General features: G+C 57.1%; 7 protein-coding genes across 7 annotated transcripts; 4 read left to right on the plus strand and 3 right to left on the minus strand.

The window, feature by feature from the left end:
• Positions 1-101: 101 nt before the first annotated feature.
• On the minus strand, positions 102-2,102 carry POB3 (FACT complex subunit; the record flags this gene model as incomplete). The annotated part of the gene is made up of 5 exons (XM_071066370.1): positions 102-705; positions 770-1,141; positions 1,191-1,687; positions 1,737-1,959; positions 2,092-2,102. 5 exons carry the CDS (start codon positions 2,100-2,102, stop codon positions 102-104), a joined length of 1,707 nt encoding a protein of 568 aa, XP_070922471.1.
• Positions 2,103-3,262: 1,160 nt separating this feature from the next.
• On the plus strand, positions 3,263-4,122 carry MFIFM68171_10952 (uncharacterized protein; the record flags this gene model as incomplete). Its single annotated transcript, XM_071066371.1, has 2 exons — positions 3,263-3,392; positions 3,449-4,122. The coding sequence occupies 2 exons, from the start codon at positions 3,263-3,265 to the stop codon at positions 4,120-4,122; spliced, it is 804 nt and encodes a 267-aa protein (XP_070922472.1).
• Positions 4,123-5,859: 1,737 nt separating this feature from the next.
• Positions 5,860-7,370, plus strand: MFIFM68171_10953 (uncharacterized protein; the record flags this gene model as incomplete). Its single annotated transcript, XM_071066372.1, has 2 exons — positions 5,860-5,903; positions 5,984-7,370. 2 exons carry the CDS (start codon positions 5,860-5,862, stop codon positions 7,368-7,370), a joined length of 1,431 nt encoding a protein of 476 aa, XP_070922473.1.
• A 1,315-nt stretch (positions 7,371-8,685) lies between these two features.
• On the plus strand, positions 8,686-10,481 carry MFIFM68171_10954 (uncharacterized protein; the record flags this gene model as incomplete). Its single annotated transcript, XM_071066373.1, has 2 exons — positions 8,686-9,162; positions 9,225-10,481. 2 exons carry the CDS (start codon positions 8,686-8,688, stop codon positions 10,479-10,481), a joined length of 1,734 nt encoding a protein of 577 aa, XP_070922474.1.
• A 1,374-nt stretch (positions 10,482-11,855) lies between these two features.
• MFIFM68171_10955 (uncharacterized protein) lies at positions 11,856-15,367 on the minus strand (the record flags this gene model as incomplete). Its single annotated transcript, XM_071066374.1, has 2 exons — positions 11,856-15,028; positions 15,076-15,367. 2 exons carry the CDS (start codon positions 15,365-15,367, stop codon positions 11,856-11,858), a joined length of 3,465 nt encoding a protein of 1,154 aa, XP_070922475.1.
• Positions 15,368-17,836: 2,469 nt separating this feature from the next.
• MFIFM68171_10956 (uncharacterized protein) lies at positions 17,837-19,315 on the minus strand (the record flags this gene model as incomplete). The annotated part of the gene is made up of 2 exons (XM_071066375.1): positions 17,837-18,830; positions 18,885-19,315. The coding sequence occupies 2 exons, from the start codon at positions 19,313-19,315 to the stop codon at positions 17,837-17,839; spliced, it is 1,425 nt and encodes a 474-aa protein (XP_070922476.1).
• A 1,299-nt stretch (positions 19,316-20,614) lies between these two features.
• MFIFM68171_10957 (uncharacterized protein) lies at positions 20,615-22,627 on the plus strand (the record flags this gene model as incomplete). The annotated part of the gene is made up of 3 exons (XM_071066376.1): positions 20,615-20,771; positions 21,005-22,449; positions 22,511-22,627. The coding sequence occupies 3 exons, from the start codon at positions 20,615-20,617 to the stop codon at positions 22,625-22,627; spliced, it is 1,719 nt and encodes a 572-aa protein (XP_070922477.1).
• Between the last annotated feature and the right edge of the window lie 172 nt (positions 22,628-22,799).

The raw sequence follows: 22,799 nt of genomic DNA on the forward strand, positions 1-22,799 counted from the left end.
TCGCTGCCGAATCCCACACACACAGCCTTCAACGCCCCAAAGAATAAACTGCCCGCAATTACCTTACGTGCCGACCTCGCCCAGCCTGGTTGCGTGACGATCTAGCCAGTCTTTTTCTTCTTTTTCGGCCGCTCTTCCTCCTCGGGCTCCTCCATGTCCTCATCTTCATCCTCATCGTCAACCTCATTGTCAACATCGCTTTCTGCGCTGCCGGAACCATCACTCTCATGGTTGCTGTCGTACTCCTCGGCAACATCACTGTCGGACTCGGCCTGGAAGTCCTCGTCCACACTCTCCTCATCCTCGTCCGCCGAGCCCCGGTCGGCCTTGGCCCCGACAACTTCCTCGTCCGAGCTGGCCATGTCCTCGTCCCTCATCGCGGCGGCCAGGAGGTTCGCATCCTCGTCGATTTCGTTCTTAACCCGCAGTCCCTTGAGTTTGAAGAAATCCTCCAGTGCCTTAAGATCCTCACGGTTAATGTTACTGAATTGCGAGGAGCCCGCGCCGCTCTTCATGTGGACCGTGATATCGAATGTTGAGAGGGCCGATACCGCGCCGCCCACACGTGAGAACGTGATCGACTGTGTTTGCTCGTATGAAATGTAGGTTGCGGGCTTGGGCACAAACATGAATGCCTTTTCCAAGCAGTACAGGAATCCCTCGCTCGCCTTGATTGAGCACTTGATGCCGTACTGCTGGCGATGGCTGGAGCAAAATGTCAGCGCATCTAACAATGCTCCCCTCGACACCTCTGAGAACAAAAACTCACGTTGTAAAGTCCTTTGCAGGTGCTGTGACCTTCTTGTTTGCGAGACCCTTGAAGATGTATGTGACGACTTGGTGCAGCGGTTGCTCGTAGTGAGCCTGCAGCTTGTCCTTGTACCTGCCATTGAGCTCTTCTTCCGACAGGTTGAGGTCCAACGTGACCTCGTCATCCTGCTTGAACTGCATGACAATGAATGGATAACGGGTCTGGCCCTGTCGCAGCGGAGGATCCAGCCCAATGCAGAGCATGAAATGAAGGTCGTCGGGCTTCGGAAGTACCATAAACTTCTTGATGGCTTCGTACTGAATCTTGTAGTCGTATGTCTTGCCGCGGAGACGAAACGACGCGTCGTACATATCGATATCGAACCGCCCTCTGGAGGAGTTTTAGCCAGCTGCTCAGATCAACGCGACGGTCTACGAACCTTGGTGTGAGATGCAACACGTCCAGGAATGTGGCGATCGTGTCGCCAGCCGTCTCTCCGATTTCCGCTTTTTCTATCAGTGTATCGTAGAAAAGTGCCACAGCGCTCTTCTCTTCTTCGTCTGCGTCGCTCCCGGCCTCGCCGCCTTCGGCTTCCTTCCGCGTTGTCACGCCCGGGATGTAGAATCTCATCTCAACGAGCTGGTCCTTCCCGGCCGAAGCCTTCTTGCCCTTCCCTGGAGTGGCACCGTTGGCGCCGTTCGCCTTGCCCGCCTCGCCGACAGCAAACTCGACCGCGATTTCGTTGCGGCCAGCGAGATTCGTATTAGATATCTCCGAATACGGAATCTCGAAGGCGGGTCGATTCTGCACGTTGAAGGAGAGCTCGGCCTTGCCGAACTCGGCCTTGCCCCAATTCCAGCCGCGCAATGAATGCTCTTTGCTCTCGAGATTGGTGCTGTACCAATTCTTGAAGATTTTGCTCAAGCGCTCGTAGTCCTGCTGCGAGATTAGCGCCGCGCTAGCGCGTCAGTTCCAGTGGTCTTACTTCTTGCTGGAAACCGTCTAGCTGGATGATGCCCGAGTTCCTCTGCAGAATTTTTACTTCGTAACCCTTAGCTGCCCTGCTCCATTGCGCGCCGCCAATGTTGCTCTGGTCGAGAGTGAAAGCTTCGCCACCACCCGCTGGCTTCCAGCCGAGGCCATTCTCTGCAAACCTGCACTTGCCATTCTCCCTGGACAAGTCTAGGTAGATGTTGTCGAAGCTCTCACTATTATCCGCGTTGTCAGCTACGGATCAGGCTCGGCAATGTGCGCAAGCGTCGGAATGGAAAAATTGGGATGGGCAGAGCTCTGTCGGTGTCTCGGATGCTGGGTTATATGGGCGATATGCAAATACTCACATAGCTGCCATGATGTTGGGGTTGTCTGGACCAGATACAGCGAGATGGAGAACTGAGAATTCGCCAGTGTGGGCAGAGAGTTGGAGATTCAAAGAAACTTGGGACTTGGCGCGCTTCAAGAAGGACCGGGGTGCGTGACGCGACAAGAGCTAAATTGGCTGCCCCCATGAAGAACTGCCGGGCGGTGAGAAGTCAATGTGGGGCTGTGGCGATCCAAGGACAGACTCGCAAGTTCAGAGCTCGGACCGTCATGATTATCTCCGTCTTAGTAACTTCCAACATTGTTTCTGACTCTGTTTTCACTGCAATTCTCGTTATTAGTAGGCATCTTAGTTGATGTGATGACCAGACTGACTTCAGACACGGAACGGGCTTAATCGACGGCTCAGACGAACTTTTCTCTAGCCAACACGTCTTCAAAGCGAACTTCGCGAAGCCCAGAGATCCACGGCAAGGACCACTCAAAGGACAAATTGCCCGGCGGCACATCCTGGCAGCGGATCAAAACTGCTGATTTCTTACCACGCAGGGGGGTGCAGCACAGTGAAGCCACAAAGTCTATTACTAGTAGTAAGGTAGTCTGTATTGGAGCCTACCCTGCCTAAAGGTTGCTACCTGGCCACTGCCCCATTAGCAAATGTTGTGCCGGGTTGGCCAACGAAGGCAAAAGCTAGCCAATGTACTGTACGGTACTACCAGGCAGGCAAGCCATGGTGGGGTCGCATGCTGCAACCACTTTAGCACTAAGATAAGGCCAGGGTAAAGCAGAGCTGCCATTGCGCAGCGTGAGTGGTGGAGGGGACTGATATCGGACGTCACTCTGGATCACCTACCCTCAAGGCTTTAAGTCACTGTAGCGATTAGTCTCTTCCACAATGTCTGCCTACCTTACTTGCATTGAATTGCATCCGCGGCATAACATGCTGCAAGTTCGCGCCAGCTGTCCTGCCTGCCTGCCCGTCGAATTCATTTAAACTCTACCCCGCCTAAACGGCTTTGCCTTGACTTGATTACCGTTCGTCCCGAGAACCAGGGCAAGACACCTGGACAGGCCATTGACGATACCTCGCACCGAACAACAGCGATTCCACCTCTCAGACCACCTCGCCAGATCACTGCACACCGTCACTCGAATCGCGCTTACCTAGTGTTCCCACCCGAAGAGTTCAGGATGAGCGCCGACCGCCTACTCCGCGGCGGTTGCCACTGCGGCCGCAACCGTTACATCATCCAATTTCCCAAAGACGAGACAACAGCCCACCTCGCCCAGGTGCTCTTCAACCCGCAACCATCATCACACCGTAAGACTACCCACCCAACTCTAATCCCACCTACTGACCTCTTCCCTCTCCATCAGATCCCTCCTCGCACAAGCTCGCCACCGGCTCCCCGCTCCCGGCCTACCTCCGCGTGCCGCTGCAGTGGTACCACAGCAGCACGTGCGCCTTCTTCCCGGACGAGACCAACGCGCAGATCAAGCGGGTCTACACGTCGCCGCGCGAGCGGCACTCGATGCGCCACTTCTGCGGCTTCTGCGGCACGCCGCTGTCGTACTGGTCCGAGGAGCCGCGCAGCGAGGCTGACTTCATCCAGCTCACACTGGGGAGCCTGTCGCCGGGCGATCTGGCCGACCTGGAGGACCTGGGGCTGCTGCCCGGCTCGCCCGCCTCCGGGGCCGGGTCGGAGGACGAAGGAGACGCGGCGGAGGGCGGCGGGGATACGAACATGCTGGAGGCCGCGGGGCGGGGGTTGGCGGCGTCGCTTGGCCATCTGGGGACGGTCGGCGCGCTGCCGTGGTTCGACTCCCTCACTGACGGGAGCAGGCTGGGTACGCTGCGCAGGGCCAAGGGGAAGGGAACGAACGCGAGCGGCACGGTGAGGGTCGAGTGGGAGGTTGTTGAGTGGACCGAGGAGGACGGTGATGAAACCGAGGCGGCGAGTTCGAGAAACGGAAAGCGGAAGATTGGCGAGCTTGAAGAGGCGACGGCTGCGGTTGGAAGTATGGAGGGGGTGCTGCGCGGAGGCAATTGACAGCCTATGTATCTGAGCATCGGCTTGTTTTGGGCGTTGAGTTAATCATTGATTATTTCACTTCTCTGTCTTTCCTTTCTCCCCCTCTCTCTTTATTCTTCTTTGTTTCTTTTTGAAGCATTTTGCCTCTTTTCATTTTCCCTCCCTCCTGTCTTAATGGTATCCGCAACTGTGGGTGGATTGCGTTGATCTTGGGAACAGTCCCTGATTAAGAGCAAGGGCTTCTTTGACGACACCCGGGGGAATCACGGTGCAGGAGTCCTCCATGCATCTTTGGCGTCTACTGGGTTCGCGAAAAGGGGCATCAACTAGGCATCATCGGGGGCACCTCTAGGGTTATTTCTGGCGCCATTGTCGTTTCACACAAGAGATCTTGATGGGGACCCCAACTTACACGGGCAGGTAATATCATGCCACGCTCTCAAAGGCCGGCAGGAATGGAAGATGCATTTAGACGGTTGCCTCATCCACGGAGATGCAAGGTCAGGCCCGAGTTATAGGATTCGAGATAACAGTCAGGAGCAACCGGTTCCCACGGCACCACAGGCGATGCAGTCGTGCACTTGGAGGTCCACTGCCGCTGACTATTGAAATTCATGCGTCCGGGACTGCAGGCCGGGGTTGCCGGCCCCTAGAAGAGTGGAAGACGGTGTGAGACGGGATGGCTCCCGAACCGAAGTGATCCCGTCGGTTACGCTCGTAGTTGGGCTTCCTGAATCGCCAGGTTGGCCGAGGTTTAGCCATCGGCAGGCTGCGCCCAGCCGCCGGGCTTTTGCCAGACGGGCGCGGCGGTCGTTTCGCCTCGCCCAGGGCGCATGGGCAACCAAACATTCGCGGGCGGTTGAAGAGGCTCATCTGGGCGCGGGCGGTGTCGTGCCGTGCTCGTTACGACAACGCCCCTGTCGTGACCCCGTTTTCGCTACCGCCACGCCTGGTTTTGCCGAAGTTTATCCTGCCGGCGCCCAGGCTTGCTCTTCCGCGGGCCGTGCTTCCGGAAGGGTTCTGCGGGGTGGGGAGAGGGCCGGGAGAGATTGTCGCCAGAATTTGGCGCGGTTCGGAGCCCATATCTGCCCGTCTCCAGGCCGCGCTGGACGACGTGTCGTCTGTATGGGCATCTGCGGCTCTCAGGCAGAGTAGAGCCTCCCGGTATGTAAGGTACCTGGGTACCGGCCTGGCGGAGGCTCTGGCCTCTCTTCCAGAAGGCCACTCTCGGCTTCTTCTGCGCTGTCTTCCGTGGCCCGGGACTGGCTGTTTTCCCTGATTGGGGTTGGTGGGGTGTCATTGTGGGCGTGTAGGGGGTCTCCACCTCCCGTGGATTTTGCCCACATCAAAACTTCCGGGCCTCTGCCCGTCGACCACTCACCGACCTCTCTCGCCCTACCCGCCCTACCGTGTTTGTTCCTCGCCAACGCCATCTTTTACCCCGCGGTGGGGGGTCCCTGGCCCATGTCGTGCGCAAGCGCTGCACACGGTTCGATCGCCGCCCGCATCTCAGGCTATGCCTAGCCTTTTTGTCGGTGTCGACGGTCCGAAACACGGGAGAATGGGGAATAATGTGCTTGAAACTGTGGTGATGGTTCTTGTATATAAGGCAGCTCGAAGCCCTTCATCCCCCAGCTTGAAATCCTGTTGCTGGGAACCATAGCTCCCTCTCTGTCTTCTCCGTCCTCCCCGTCTGATACCCCTTCTTCTGTCTGTCCCTTGATTCCTGTGTGCTTCCCAAAAAACTCGCCCACCATGTCTCTTCCCAAGGGCTTCCACTGGGGCTTCGCGACTGCTTCGTGAGTCTAGCCGTTCTCCACTCTTCTGCCCGTGAGCAAACCCCCCCAACTGACATTGGGCCTTCTTGCCCCCGTCACAGGTACCAGATTGAGGGAGCTGTCAACGAAGATGGCCGTGGCCCGTCCATCTGGGACACATTCTGCGCCATCCCCGGCAAGATTGCCGACGGCAGCTCGGGCGCGGTGGCCTGCGACTCGTACCACCGGACCAAGGAGGACATTGACCTGCTCAAGTCGCTAGGCGTTACCGCGTACCGCTTCTCCCTCTCGTGGTCGCGGATCATCCCGCTCGGCGGGCGCAACGATCCCATCAACCAAGCGGGCATCGACCACTATGTCAAGTTCGTCGACGACCTGCTCGAGGCGGGCATCGAGCCCTTCATCACGCTGTACCATTGGGACCTGCCCGATGCGCTAGAGAAGCGCTACGGCGGCCTCCTGAACAGGCAGGAGTTCCCTCTTGACTTTGAGCACTACGCCCGCGTCTGCTTCAAGGCCATGCCCAAGTGCAAGCACTGGATCACCTTCAACGAGCCGTGGTGCTCGTCCATCCTTGGCTACAACACGGGCTACTTCGCGCCCGGCCGCACGTCGGACCGCAGCAAGTCGCCCGTCGGCGACAGCGCGCGCGAGCCGTGGATCGTCGGCCACAACTTTCTGGTCGCCCACGGCCGGGCGGTCAAGGCGTACCGCGACGACTTCAAGCCGACCCAGGGCGGCGAGATCGGCATCACGCTCAACGGCGATGCCACGCTCCCGTGGGATCCCGAGGACCCGGCCGACGTCGAGGCTTGCGACCGCAAGATCGAGTTCGCCATCAGCTGGTTCGCCGACCCCATCTACTTTGGCCACTACCCCGAGTCGATGCGCAAGCAGCTCGGCGACCGGCTGCCGACCTTCACGCCGGAGGAGCTTGCGTTCGTCAAGGGGTCCAACGACTTTTACGGCATGAACCACTACACGGCCAACTACATCAAGCACAAGAAGGGGGTGCCGCCCGAGGACGACTTCCTGGGCAACCTCGAGACGCTCTTCTACAACAAGAACGGCGACTGCATCGGGCCCGAGACGCAGTCCTTCTGGCTGCGGCCGCACGCGCAGGGCTTCCGGGACCTGCTCAACTGGCTCAGCAAGCGGTACGGCTACCCCAAGATCTACGTGACGGAGAACGGCACGTCGCTCAAGGGCGAGAACGATATGACGCTCGAGCAGATCGTCGAGGACGACTTCCGCGTCAAGTACTTTGACGACTACGTCCGGGCCATGGCCAAGGCGTCCGAGGAGGACGGCGTCAACGTCATGGGCTACATGGCCTGGTCGCTCATGGACAACTTTGAGTGGGCCGAGGGCTACGAGACGCGCTTCGGCGTGACGTTCGTCGACTATGCCAACGACCAGAAGCGGTACCCCAAGAAGAGCGCCAAGAGCCTCAAGCCGCTCTTCGACAGTTTGATCAAGAAGGACTAAGGGGACGGGGTTGGTTTGATGGGGTTGTTATCATTTCTTTCCGGGCGTTTCTGTTTTGTTCTTTTTCCCTGCTGCCATAAGAGCTAGCTCTATGAGGTTACCACGTCATGATAGTTTTACGATAAGAGTGAATTTTTTATACTATTATTTCTTTTTTTTCTTTTCCTGCCTCGAAATCCATGATTGCCTGGATGGCTTGTCTTTTCTGAGCAGGGAGTTCTGTGACATGCATCTGGCGGAGCGAACCCGAAACCGGGAGAAAGGAGGCGGTTCCCGGTTGAGATGAGAGGGCGGGCTCCCTGAATTGCTTGTTTTCCCCTTCCGAGGGGATGTGGGGTAGAGCTGTAAGCGGAGCCATGATTCCCATTGCGGTTTAGTGGAAGCGGTGGAAACAAGCCTGCCGTGGGTGCGGGGAACGATCTTGGCGTAGGGACCGATCGAGGAACGAATGACAGCATTTCAACCTGGAATTGCCTTCTCTCGCGTGTGCTGTGATATGCAAACGTCCCGTCTGCCGAGAAAGAGCTGTCTCACTCTCGACTGCAAACTAAACTTGCTAAACAGTAAATAAGGCCTTACCCTCGCCCCTTTTTGTCCCCTTTTATTTATTTATTTTTTTTTTTTCCTTTATAGTCCGAACAATAGTACAACAGCTCACCCTCCCAAACTTTTTGTGTGGCAGTCTCTTCTCAGCGTAGTGGAGGCGCTCGTCTCTTCATATTGCCCGATCTGGCTTAGTGGACGTTGCAACTCGAGTCGTCCGCCGTGGGGAACGGCGAGGCTCGCGGAGAGAACCCCGGAAAGCTTGCCGCTCGTGGTGCCAGCTTTGACCGAGGAAGTTGGAGATGGAGTCCGGACATCTGGAATTATTGTTGCCTCCCTTCGCCTGCTCCTGAGCCTGCGCCTTCCCGCGGTTGAATCAGGTCCCGAATCTATGGAGTATTTATAGTCCGCTCCCTCTTTTTATTTTCCATCTGAGACATCATCAATCCGCAGAATAGGGGTCCTTCTTTATTCGGTTCCCTTCGCCCTCCGACTGTTACTATCTTCGGTCTACCGGCGGCTTCAATCGGCAAACTCGCCGGGATCACGTTCGACACCCTGTGCCACCCCTTTTCGCCTCTTCATTACGGCCCTTAGTATCTACTCTATATTCTCGGCTCCGCGTTCCGCTGCCCCCCACGTGTCTAGTCCTCCGCAGCCTCACCGACGCGTAGTTAATTGTTGGTCACGCGCCGGTCTGCAAAATACCGGCCGGCTGTTCCGGAGATAGCTTCCTGTCGCCCACGACCGTCTCCCATCTCTCACAGCCGCCATGTCCGGCCCTCCGTCGAGGCTCAGGAACGTCTTGGGCCACCTCCTACCCCTATCAAACAATCATTCCCCGAACCACTTCTCCCATCTCTCACCCACATACTTCCTCGAGCGCGCCGCCTCCATCGAGCCCACTGCCGAGGCCGTCTATCATCTGACCGCCAATGGCAAGGTCCTGAGGCGCTCCTACATGGAGCTGGCCGACCGCGCACGCGGTCTGGCGTATTACCTGCGCAAGAAGGGCCTCAAGCGGGTCGGCCTGCTCGCCCCGAACACCCCGGCTTTTTTGGAGGCCATCTACGGTATCGTCGCCGCCGGTGGCGTCATGGTGCCGGCCAACTATAGATTGAAGCCCGAGGACATTGCCTACATAATGGACTTTGCCGAGGTCGACTCTATCATCGTGGACGCCGAGTACGAAGGGCTGCTGGATGCGTACCGGAAGACGCACCCGGATGTGCCGATTATCGTGGATTTGGTGTGTTTTTGTCTCACGGTGAACGATTTGAAATCACGAATTCTGGGCTGACTAGCTGCAAGGACACCGATGCTACCGAGGGTGCCCTGTGCGGTCCCTTTGACGAGGCGGTCCTAGAAGGGCTCAACTACGACCGCGAGACCGAGGGCAAGGGGTGGGCAGACCTCATATCCCAGAGGGTCGCCAACGAGGACGATATGATTGCCATCCCATTTACCTCGGGAACTACCTCGAAGCCCAAGGGCGTCGTCTACACCCACCGCGGGTCCTACCTTGCCACGCTCGCTAACGTCGTCGAGTCGGGGCTGAACGTCCCGGATGGCCGATGCAAGTACCTCTGGACATTGCCCATGTTCCACGCCGTCGGCTGGACCTTCCCCTGGGCCGTGTGCGCCGTGCGAGGGACGCACGTCTGCTTGCGCAAGATCGACTACCCGCTCATCTGGAAGCTCCTCAAGGAGGAGGGCATCACGCACTTCAACGCCGCGCCGACGGTCAACACGCTGCTGTGCGCCGCCAAGGAGGCCGAGGTCCTGCCACGCCCCGTGCGTGTCACGGTCGCCGCCAGCCCGCCCACCGCCCACCTCTTTGAGCAGATGATGAACCTCAACCTGTACCCGGTCCACGTCTACGGCCTGACCGAGACGTACGGCCCCATCACGAGGGGCTATGTCCTCCCGGAGTGGGACTCGCTTCCCAAGCACGAGAAATACGCCAAGATGGCGCGGCAGGGGCACGGGTTCGTCACGAGCCTGCCGGCGCGAGTGATCAAGCCCGACGAGCCCGAGGGGGTGCTCGTGGATGTGCCGAGGGACGGCAAGGAAATTGGCGAGATCGTCTTCTCGGGGAACATCTGCTGCAAGGAGTACTTCAAGGACGCCGAGGCCACGAGGAAGCTGTTCGCCGGCGGGGTGCTGCACTCTGGGGACCTGGCCGTCTGGCACCCCGACGGGAGCATCCAGATCCAGGATCGCGCCAAGGACATCATCATCTCGGGCGGCGAGAACATCTCATCGGTGGCGCTGGAGAGCATGCTGGTGGAGCATCCGGATGTGCTGGAGGCCGGTGTGGTGGCCGTCCCCGACTCGCATTGGGGGGAGCGGCCGAAGGCGTACCTGACGGTCAAGGAGGGCAAGGTGCTCAGGCCCGGGGATATGATTAACTGGGCTAAGCACCAGAGTTCCATCAGCAAGTTTATGGTGCCTCGTGAGGTCGAAGTTGTGAGGGAACTTCCGAAGACGAGCACGGGGAAGATCAAGAAGAATGTGCTGCGGGAGTGGGCAAAGAAGGGGACGCCGAGGGATTTTATAGTGGAGTGATGATGATAATGATGATGATGATTATGGAGGTATTGTAGACTACGTAATTGGTGCGTCGAGGCGGTTAGATGCCTCTTGAGGCAACCTTGTTGGAAAAGCAAGCAAGCGATTAGAATTTTTTTGATCTGCTGCTAATACCTAGATACTTTTGGGTATGCCAAAGAACGCGTGCAACCGAGAGACCCGTGCCCGTGGAAGAACGGGGCTATATGGGAAGCAACTGCTTGTCACCTCTGCTGGGGTGAGCGTGTAAGACCCGCCTCAACCCACACGATGCCTAACAACCACGTCCCTACCTCACCCACAACAGTGACCGACCGAACTGCCCTGGCTTGCACTGAACAAACGCCGCAGCCTAAAAAACTGTAAAATAGCATTATCAGCAAAAAAAAAAAAAAGGGGGGGGGGGGGGGCACCGAGTGTGTTAGCTGCGACTCGTTTCGAGCGAGTGACATCCTGGTTATGAGCCTGCGCTATTTGGTATCTGACAGTCTTCTAAGAACTTCTGATGGAATTGAGCGAGGGATGCTTTGGGGGCAAGGACGACATACCGTACCGCGCTTCCACTGCTCCACGCAGCTTTTGTTGTGCTGGCTGTTGAATCCCACATTGGACAAGATGACGTTGTAGCTAGATCGAGAGGGAGCATCTTGGCTGATTCATTTCGGTTTGTGTGCGTGTTGTGCGTACCTCCGCTTTCGCGTGGACGCTGCGAGTCATGGAGGAGATGGGTTCAGTCGAGGGTAAAGGCGGAAGGAGTTGGTGGAGTGGGGTGGGCTCGCTGGGTCGGTTGAAGGGCCAAGTTTGCAAGGTGTGTAGGTCAACCGTGCCCGCGGATACTATGAAGAGCGAGTTAGTGGTGCTGGAAAAAAAAAAAAAAGAAAAAAGAAAAGAAAAGAAAAAGAAAGAAAGAAAGGAAAAAGAAAGAAAAGTGAATCCAGCCATTAGGTGAAGGAGCTCCTTGGATAGATAACGCCACTAAGGATAGAAGGCGCGATGCCTGGTGTTGGGACGAAGCGTTTCCTATCATGGCTCTGTTTTTGACGGCAACTCTTAAGAGTGTCATTACGACTACCGAATTTATCATATCTAATAACAATCATAGCTCGTATTGGATCAAAACATCTTACTCTAGGGAATGGTATATCTATGTATACATACAAGCTCTGGAAGCTCAAGGAATGGTTGATCGACAAAACAGAATTGATGGGACCCATCAAGATATCACAACTTCGCTTCTTTTCCCTATTTTCCGTTTCACCTTCTTCTCCCGTATCCCCTCGCCACTGCTTATCGTCTTCCTCCCCTCGATACCCATCAAAAGAATTACCTATTAAAGCTAACGAGGGTTACACACCGTTGGGCAGTCCAGTCTCACGTACTCCCCGCTCCCCTCTGCAACCGCCTCATAGCTTCCCGATGCGCCTCCATCAGCGCTCCGCCATCCCGCCGCATCCGCTCGTCAAACTCCCTGTCCATCCGCTCCCGCACCAACCGTTCCTGCTCCCTCCGCTGCCCCTCCGCTTCCTTTTGTGTAAGGAGTATGCTCCTCTGGAGTTCAATATTCCGCTGGAGATTGCCCGTAGCGCCCGAGGAGAAGTCCCGTCCGTTACTTGATCTCCTTGCCGTGGCTGCGCCGAGGGCGCCGGAGGCAAGCAAATCGGCAGCGACGCTGCTGCGAAAGTTGGCTAGCTTGGCTTGGCGGATTGCCTCGGACGCGGCGCTGTTGATTTGGCTTGTGCGCTGGGGTTGGTGTGAGTCGAAGGCGGCAGCTTCGGCTGTGGGGGTAGGGAGAGCGATGGGATTCTGTAGGCTTGGGTCTGGCGTTAGGTTGAGGTTGCTTCGCCGGATGATCATGCGGCGCTGGGAGAGGGGGAGGTCGTCGAGGTCCAGTTCACCTGATGAATGGGTTGTTGCCGTATGAGGGAATGGGAGGCCGTTGTAGTGCCGTGTCTCTCCAGCGCCAGAGGGCGGTCGAGCGGCTGGGGTTGGGGTTGGGGATGCTTCAGGGGCGATGTAAGGACCGTTGGCTTCGGGCCGAGCAAACGTAGCAGAGGCCCTGTTCCGTAGTAACGCCTCGCGGAGACCCATCAGGGTCTGTGGCCTGCCATGTTGAGGGGTAGGCCTCCCCGGGCTATTCGCCGCAGGGGTCGACATGGGGAGTCTCGGGTTAGTCTGGGAGGGAGTGCCCATTGACTGTGCCATCCAGGCAGCTTCCGTTGGGGGCGGCATCGCGCCGTCACCTTCCTCCGCGATGGTTTCGGCCAACAACGTCGGCTGTAGCATTGTGGGAGCGGGGCGATGAGGAATTCCTTTATTCTCGGGCTGGCCCATTTCTGTGTAACTAGATGTCCTCGGATTGCTCCTTACCATACCATGGTGGAGAGCCAAGTTCGGTAGTACGCTAGATGCCCTCGGGGCCGCCGGGGGAGGGGTGGCATTTTCAGCTGTCTGCTGCAAGTCGATAATATCCAGGGACGCGGGCTGTTCTTGAGCGTCTGAGGAAAGTTCAGCATACTCATGGAGTTGCAGGGCGTCTGGTTCGGGTGTCTCGGCAACGCTGAGGTGTTTTGCCCATTCGTTCGTCCGGTATGCCAACGCGACATGTGAAAATGCCGGAGGCAGGTTCTCTCTGGTAAGACTCGCTGTAGCAGATGGCCCTGATACTGTTGACTCCGGAGGCTTGACGGGTGCATCTCCCGGCTCCTCCGTCTTTGACGACTGGGCCTGCTCCGGGCTTGACACGTTTTCTTCCCTATCCCCTGCGATATTACCAATCTCCATAACACGCTCTGCGTTTCCTGGCGGTGGTCCTGGTGCCGTCGCGTGGTGCGTCGCGAACGGTTCTGGTGAAATTCTGACAGTCTGCTCCGGCGACTCCAGGCTGTCATCTATCACATCGTCTGGTTCGTCTCGAAATGGCGCTGTCCGTTCATGCTCCGCTATCATAGTTTCTTCCGAAGTTTTCTTTGCCTTGAGACTCTTCCATTCTTGAATGGCATTTACATCCCCATCAGAGCTCGTATCATCCAAGTTCGCAAGGATAGAGTCGATATCGTCCCTGGACTCCCTGGTTGGTTGAGCTAACGCTTCGCTTCTCTCTTCAATCCCATTATAGTCGTCTCCCTGGTGTGCCATAGAATGCTGCGACAAGATCCCTTTGGGGCTGCCCGAGATGGTCGACCATCCTTTTGTGAGACGGTCGACTCTAAAGTCTTGGGTCTGGGCACTTCGCACTGTCCCATCGTTCCCGTTTTCGGCAGCAGCTTTGTTAGAGAATCCGTCTCCTTCGTCGGCAAACGTTGCTGCAGAGGACCTGTCGTCATCATTTTTGGCAACAGGAATGGTGAACGGAGGGTAGACAACTGGTAACTCAACGGTTTCCTGGAAGCTGTGCCTCGCCGTTGACGTTGATACGTTTTCGCCTTGACCATTGCCCTTCTCAGCCGCCTCAACTGTGACGCCTTCTGGCATATCGTCCTCGGCCACCTTGACTGTCACACGGCCATCACCGACATCTTTTGCTATGATGGTCTGCACTCCAGATGTCTCGATCAGTGGCTGGGGCGGAACCACTGTATCCGGCGGCGATTCGGCTGGCGACTCGGGCCTAGTCGCAGAGTCTACCAAAGTCCTACCATTATCCTGCAACTCCTTCTCGCCCTCCATGCCGCCAACACCGGAGTCTGTTGACCCGACGAGGGCATTCGCTGTGCCGTCTCCATACACACGCTCCCACTCGCGTCGCTCACGGCTGATTATTTCCTCCGTTTGACGCCCAATGTCTTCTTCCTCGCTGCGCATGTCCCGCTCGGGCTCGGGTGGCTCTCCCTCTCCCTCATTGCGACGGTCCTTGACGAGGCGCCACAGCTTGAGCTGAGAGACGATGCCGAAGACGGATAATATAATGGTGATGGCAAGCTCCACCCGTATGCCGCGTGTTAGGGGGTACGTAACTGCCCCAAGCGGAAACAGTCTGTCGTTCAGCGCCCAGATATACGCCCAGAACTCCCGAAGCCCAGCACGGCTAAAGCAATCGATACCGATAACGGTTGCTGTCGCTCCGGAGAAGGAAATGCAGACAACAAGGCCGTAGGTCCGCGTCCAGCGGCTAAAGTACAAGGCGAATCCCGCCACGGTGAAAACCGCGATGAAGGCCACCTTACCGCTGATGTTAGGGATGAGTCCGCCAGGTCCCAGGGTCAGCAGCCACATGCTAAGACTGAACCCGCCGAGAAGACATCCTAGACATTCAGCAAGATCCTGGAAGACAACAGCCAGGCCACCGAAGACTGCCCCGGTACAGACAGCAGCTACCACATACGCCCCCTGGACAGCGTTGCCGACAGGCGGCGTCATGAGGTATAGTATCAGAACGGTGGTCCCTAAGCCCGCCAGAAAGGCTGTGCTGAAGAAGGTATGTAGCCATGTCACCCTGATCCCGACCAAAGCATAGACAAGCCCTGCCCCGAGGAGGATAGTGCCGGCGACAGCCCATCCGGGCGTGATGACGGGTTCGAGTGGCAGCTGGCCCTCAGGTATTGTAACTGCGCATGCTTAGTGGCTTTCTCTTCTGACAGTCGAGGTCACATACAGTTGAATAACGTAGCAGTAGATTCAGTAGTAGAGCTTGGTGCAGCGGGAGTGGTTGGGGACCGGGAACTCGACGGAGCGGCGGAAGGACCGGCCGAGATATCCTCGAGGCTAACTGATGCAGTCGCCGGGATGGTGGTCGTTTGCCCATTGTCTATCGACGTCCGACTTGGCGAGCTGGGGGTAACCGATTCACCTTCTGTGCCCAGATTCTGTGCTCCGACGGTTATGAGGCCGGCAAGGAGACATAGACATAAAAGAGCCCGTCCACATGAGCTCCCCCAAAGCCGCATTGTTTCAAGAGATTAGCGGGTTATAAACAAGGATGAGGCCAAACGGATTCCGGATTCTGCCCGGTGTGTAATACATCAGACTATTCGACTAGGAGGCATATGTAGTGCCCTGGAAAAAACATGCTTCGCCGTGTCTGCTGTGCAAGAAATCGGTGGCTCTGATCGCGGGGACGGTTGAGAATTATTGGCTACCAGCCTCGCACCAGGGACGAATTCGACATCAAAAAGCCCACCCAAAGTCCTGGACGTAACGAGTGAATGTGTAGACGAGTTTAGGACCGAGGAATTGAAACAGCGAGCGAATATGCTGTCGAAGCAGCAACAAGCAGGATCTAGACACCATCTAGTCGGGGGAGTATGAATGATCGGGCTACGGGACATGACAGGCGGGCATATAATGGACGGGCGAGGACCAGTGACAGCACGGGACGGCTAGAGCTCAGGGATTGGGTATGCACGCTAGCCATGGAAATATGACCCGACAAAAGAAACAAGACCCATGGATGGACGACAGTAACCAAGGAAATCAGAGATGTGGGCAGCCCTGGCCTCGGGCCCATCCAATCCCCTTTACCCGAAGAGGCCTCAGGGCATACACTAGGATATGTCCCGGTCGTCATGGTGCCGGCCAAGCCATGCCATGTTTCGAGTGGGCAGCCGGTCCCGGGGTCTGAGATGAGCGGACGGCCGGCGAGTCTGGCGACGTCGACGATTCGACGTGGGGCTGTTGTGTTGCCGTAACGGTGTCGGAGTTAGTGACTAGGGTGCGCATGGCCGACAGGGGCCCAGGACCTGGCAAATGCTGCGTCTTCGACCTGTCAGGGGCTTCCTGAGAATTGGGCGCTTTCACACTTCAAATTGCCTGCAGCCCGTGATTCGTCGCAAAAAGAACCAATGCTGCGCTTGCAATTCCATCAAAGACGCATGCTCCTCCTGTCAGTCGGCGGCAGCTCGTTAACCATTCCCGCCGAGTTCGCCGAGTCAGCCAGACCCCACCGCCAATGACCGCATCTCGCGGGCGGTGGAACGACATCGACTTGCTTTTTCTCCGGTTGAGACAGAACTGACGCAGGCTAAATGGTCGACATCCGGGAGCGCGGAACACGATTGACCACGACGCGTTCGCGAGCAGTCGGGCAGTGGAAGGCAGGGGCAGCGGCAAGTGAGCCGCCCCCTGCGGGTTCCTGGAACCGTTGCCCGGCTCGTAGCTGCTCTGATCATGTTTTGAGAATTTCGTCAATTTTGCCTGATGAAGACCACTATATCAGCCCGTCTTTCCAACCAGCCCGGAACTTGTTGACAGTGATGGACTAGATTGATTTGCCGAGACCGCGCGACTGGTACCTGAATAGCCAAGCCACGGGATGGTGAGGGCTGGGCGTGACCCCGCCAGGTGTGAACGACTTGGATTGATGGGTCGAAGGCATCCGAACCTAAGGGAACTCGGGGGAAAAGGACCGAGGAGACCACAGCATACATTAGTCGCCTATACGGTGGATTGTTGATACACGCAGCACAAGCCAAGCCTTTTCAATAGAAAAGCAACCGAGGGTGCGAAGTGTGCCAAAGGCGTACAGGTGTTCCAGATTGCCGATCCCTGATGTGGTAGTAGATCGGGATGGCGCTGTAGCATTGCATTAGGCGACCCACACAGCTGCGGGCACCTGCCGACAGCCCTAACGGGTCAACGATGGTTGCGTCCCTAGGTCCTTGTATCTTCCTGTCATAGATATAGAACGTCCGCCGCGATGAATTTCGAACCCCCCCAAATGACTTGCAAGCGCAAATGGCTGAGCGGTCAAATGGGGGGGTTATAGCGAAAAGGTACTCAGTTCGACCCAGCGTTTGTCTTCGAGTTTCATTCCAGTGTTTCCTCCAGCGTCCGCCCCTCTCCTCCATATGAGAGATGTGGGACCCAACTTCCCCAGCGTTTGCATTTCCAAATATTTTTTGGCGGTATTTTCATATTCGTTCTACTCTTTAATCCGCACTGCAATTCTCACGAGCTCGGAAGCTTTGAAATGAAGGGAAGTCTGCATAGATGTCTATTACTTAGTATCGGCAATTGCAGTGTCCAAGAGCAAGGTTAGGCTGTGACCAAACCTTGAGAGCCCACATCACACCTCTCAATTGTTACGTCGATTGCCTACTATACGGTGTTCCAGTTGAGATACCAGTCAAGGCAGGATGCACTTGACATTGAGGACATATGTAGAATAGATGGGAAACTGAGGATCTCAAAGAAGCGGGATGCAAGAAGCGAAAACAAGGGGACAAAATGTGTACGGGGTAAATATACAATGATAAATGATCAATTTTGCGGAGAGCAACGAGGCCATGTATAACAGTCCTTGCTGGGAATACACAAGCAGAGTGAGTGCCAACACGAACTGGATGTATTCAATATCCGGGATCTAACAGGCGCTTTGTACCCAATCGCCCCATATGCATCAAAGCTGCAGCAGCACATCACTGTCTCCTCGACACTCGCATTGAGCTCATCCTTGGCCCTCTTCCAGACTTCACCACCTCCCCGTCATGGACCCCTTTGCTCCCCCCTCTCAGACGCCCCGACACCATCCGCAGCGCGCGGATAACCATCTTGATCACCACCCGAAAAGGCAACATGATACAATACAATATGCTATCCAGCGCCCACCCGACGATGCTCCACTGCCCTGCGTTCTTCCGCGACGCCACCACAGCCGACAAGGAAATGGCGTCATCGACGCGCGTGCTGAGGTCCCGCAACCGCCCTTCCGTGTCAACCGCCAACACCCTCGCCTTCTTCTCGTAGCGCCTCACGGCACGGTTGAGCGCGTCAATCTCGGGCTGCACGGCAGCGCGGACGTCCCGGACTAGGCTTGCGTGCATCTGCTTCGTCTGCTGTGCGTGGCTCTCGGGCGACGCATCGACGACGGCCGGCTGGGCGGCTTCGTGCGCAATCACGCGCGCTTCCAGGTCGGCGATGCGACCGACCATCTCCTCCCACTGCGCCGTTGTCACCCGGCCTTCGCGGTAGGGGTTGGCGTGCACGATCCGCTGTAGGTGGAGCGTGTGCGCTTGGATGAGCTTGATCGAGTGCGAGAGCGGGCTGATCTCGGCAGCCAGGAAGAAGATGGTGAGGTTGAAGTCCGATACTAGGCCTTCCGAGGGGCGGCTTAGCGAGTTCCGGATCAGGTACAGCAGGTATGTCGACACTGCTGGTGCGATGAAGCATGCCGATAATGCCATGGTTTCGTGCGACCTCAGGTCATCCAGGGCCTTATCGGCCAGGCGCGCTCTCTCAAACTTGGCCGCTTCGGACCGAGCTATTCCCCCGTTCTCATCTGTACCGTCCTCCTTCCCGGGCTTGGGCGACGGGGCTTTGAAGCTGACACCCTCGTCGATGTCGTCGACAACTGCCGCCTCCAATATAGCCTCCTCCTCCTCCCGGACTTGTTGGGCAGAATGATACCATTTCCTAGGCATGGTGAACGCTAGTCCTCTGCAACGCGAGGACGGAATGATGACTTACCATGGTGCCGTCACGGACCAGTGGAGGAAGACAGCAGAGAGACCCAGGAGAAGAATGTCTGTGAGGAATAGACTGCCATTCTTAAAGACAAGGCCGGCGATTGGTGGCAAAACGGCGAAAGTGAGGGGCAGCCATGAGCGCCACGATGTTTCCTCGTGATCCAAGATAGGCCCGGGATTGATAATCTCATCATGCAAGTCCCGGCTTACTTCGCTCAGACTATAGGCGGAGAAGGTTGAGCTGCGGCGCGGGCGTCGGACCTCCGGGAACGAGTCGAAACTGAGTTGGCCGTAAGTGGACCGGCGATGGATATGTGCTCCATCATCGGGCGGCATGGTGTTGCGACGGACCGTCGCTGACGGGTCCGCTGAAACGCCGGTTGCAATCGATGATGACCGGCCGATGCCCGGGCTAGTGGGTGGGTCCGTCATTGTCAGTTGTCAGTTGAGATAGCGCGGGTGGCCGAGCACTTTATCGAAAGCCGTCTATCCTGCTCTTGATGTATCCAAACCAGCGTTTTGACGGGGTGAGGGTGAGACGCCCGCTTAGGAATGAGGTGAATAAGTGCCCCTAGGATGCTGTTGCAGTGACGTAATCAGGAATCCGTGTGTCTCGAGCATGTCCAGGGCAACTCAAAAGGCGCAGCTCCGTGACCTGGGATTTTTGTCTAGCACGACAGTTACTACCGTCTCCTGATATTGAACCGATAGCGGTGCGGGTAATGAGAGGCCATCCTGGCGATACGGATGAAGACGCTGGACTAGGCGAGCTGAATCGGGCTGAACGATCCAACAAAGTCGTTGTGCGATGAAGGCTGGCCAGTGACGGCATTGACACCCCCACCTTGTGCCACCCCAATCGGGTGGATGACAAGCTTTGCGGGGCGCTCCACCTCCTGTTCGTCCGGTCCCATTTCTCCACAGTTCGACGCTGGCTACTGCATTGGTGCTGCAGCTTCAGAGGATAATGCAATGCGGGAACAATGGTGCGTTGCAAGAAACGTCGTAATGATTCACAGAAGGAATCCACCCTCCTCGCCTTAATGAGGAGCAGACCAAACAATGGCCGAGAGCGAGAGTAGAGCTTGATTGTGATGCTGTTGGGCATAACCTTAGGACGCTGCTGCGAAAATTGGCTATTTGTCCATAAAAGACACAGAGCCAGACCAAGGGGAAAGCAATTAGACGCCTCCTCCCCCCCCCCCCAAAAAAAAAAAAAAAAGAAAAGAAAAGAAAGAAAAAAAGGAAAATATGTAGAATGGGGAGTTTGGCTGGCGGCTTGTGAGGAGCTGCTGCTTAGCCAACTAATATATATGTCGGATGCATCACACGTAGGATATTTGGGAACTTTATGGAGGGGAAACCTAAGCTATATACCTTAATCTTCGGATTGAATAGGTTCTGGTATTTTGTAATTGTGATTGTCAAGAGGCGTCGATACTAAACGACGAGGCGGAGAAACTGTTCACTTCTAGGGCAGGCAACCCCCAGAGGGTTAGGGTCAGCAAGGGGGCTTCGCTTGGCATGAATTCCGGTGTTGAAGAATTTGCAGCTGAAAGCTCTGTCTTGACAAAACTTGGATGTGGTTATAGTGCTATTTCGGAGTCTATCCAGGCACTATCTCGTTCAAATCAGTTGTCACGAAGATGTTGCTCTAGAGGGGACGGGTCTCAGCTGTCGCCAACTGACAGCACGCGAGTTGCACGAGCTGCATGCACTTGCTTCCCCATCATGGGCCATCAATCGCGCCCTGCATACTGGCAAAAATCCACAACAAGGCCTAACCCAATCATTGCGAACCCACCACGGCGTCTATTTCCGCGCTTGCCAATCCCCATCCCGCATCTCGATTGCTGCTGTCCAAGACGCCAGCTACCGTCTGCCGTTCGTCAGTCCGGGGCAACTGGGCAATTCTCGACGTTGCGTGACGGGCCCGACAAGATTCGCTGGGCCGCGGGATTGCAGCCCGCCGCGGATCGCGTACAGCCGAATCGGAAAGCCCCGTTTACAACACGGGGAAGCGGGGGAGAAGGAAGAAGGGGAACACGGCACTACCGTCTCTCGGAGGCCGTCTCGGCGGTCGCCGCTGAAAGATTTTCCCCACGGCTTCACCCACGGCAGCCGCTGCTCGTCCTCCACCCCCCACCAAGACGACCGCCCTAGATGCATCGGCCGGCACCCGACCGTCGCCCGCAGCAAACCCGACCGTGTCCTCGCCGTCGCAACACACTTCTGGTCCTCCCGTCCCGATACCCTCTCCGCCCGTGCCAGTAACGTCTACCCGGCCATCTCCCGGAAACAACGTGTCGCAAAGGGGCCTCGGCAGTGCCCAGCACTCCTTCCTGCAATCCCCATTCCGCACTCACCTCCCTTCCGCGCACTTCAAAGCTGGTTCCTTGCAACGCCCGTTTCGCCATCTGTCCGCGGGCCGTCTCTGGAACCCCACCAACTCGACCCCCAGGACTCTCGCACCTCCCGCCCCAACCCGCAGGCGACGTCGTCCATCCACGCCGCCTCCTCCACCGGTCCCGCTCGCCCGGCCTCCGCCTGACGTCACAATCGAGCCGGCCGACCCCATTGGCACCGCTGCTGGCGATTACCCCCTCCTGACGCTCCGCGAGCAGGTCCCCGGCCGCCATTCTGTTTCCACCAGAGCCAGTCTCCAGTTTGAGCGCAGCGCCGGAATTGAGCAGCGCATTGGCTTGCCACCTTCTCTCCGCCATTCGTACGACGAGAAGCGCGTAAGCCCTACTCCATCGCCGGCCGAGGAGACAGAAGCAGGCCCCTCCCGCGAGCCAGCCACCCACCTGGCGATACCCGAAACCCGGAGGTTTAGGAGTAGGAGCAGGGGTCAAAGCTTGACGAAGTTGCAGGTGCCTTTCGGCCTCAGCTTTGGACACGGGTCGAAACAGAAGGTGGACAAGGGAAAGGGAAAGGAAGTCATGGCTCCGCCCGAGAACGCCGGGGATGATTTCCCCCCCGACCTAGAGCGTGGCCCAGATGGCCCGCACAACCGTCACTCGACGGCGTCTGGGATATCAGGCATCGGGTCCGCCATCTCGTCGAGCAATTCGTCCATCATGGGCGACCCAGACGAACCAGCAGATCACGGCGAGGAATGGGGCCCGCAGCATCCCTGCTTCCCGCACCTGAACCCGCACGTGCCCATTGACTCTCCCGAATACACGACAACACGCATCATCAGGGTCCGCCGGGACTGGCTCCTCGAAGGCGACCTGGCCCCCACTTTCTCCAATCTGTATCCCGACATCTTGGACCCAGCAGGCGTGTCCGAGCAGGAGTTCCGGCGTATCATTGACAAGCTGAACAGTGAGCTCGTCCCCATCTTCAGCCCCTACGACTGGCGGAACGTCCTAGACGGCGTGTTGGGCGTCGCCACTGGATGGCTATGGGACGACTTTGGTTTCACGGCCGTCAAGTCCCGCCTCCGGAATCTCGATAAATGGATTGAGCAGTGGAACGCCCAGATGGAGAAGACGTTCGCGGCTGAGGAGGGTGCCGTGCCGCCCAAGATCGTTCCCCTGAAACGTACGGGGTACATGACGGTATGTTTGATACCGACAGAATTTCCTACGACTTATTCTCGGTTTGTGCTGACTCTCGCAGCTCGACATCCAGATACCCGATCCCGAAATCGCCCCTGCTTCGCCGACCACGCCTAGCGCATCTCGCGAGGGGCCCCCGTTGCCGTCAGAGCCGCCCGCCGCCACGACGATCCATTGATCGCCAGATAGACTTTGCTTCGTCCCTCCCTTTTCTGTTCAGTTACCACATTTGATCGGTCTTCGTCGTATGACTGATGATGATTCGTATATACACATGGCGCACCACATACCCTATATGTTTGCATACACCGCTTTGACCGGGGTTGACTACGCTAGCCGGCATGACATGG

The sequence above is a fragment of the Madurella fahalii genome (genome assembly GCF_045866475.1).
Source record: "Madurella fahalii IFM 68171 DNA, scaffold_6, whole genome shotgun sequence".
Taxonomy (NCBI): domain Eukaryota; kingdom Fungi; phylum Ascomycota; class Sordariomycetes; order Sordariales; genus Madurella; species Madurella fahalii.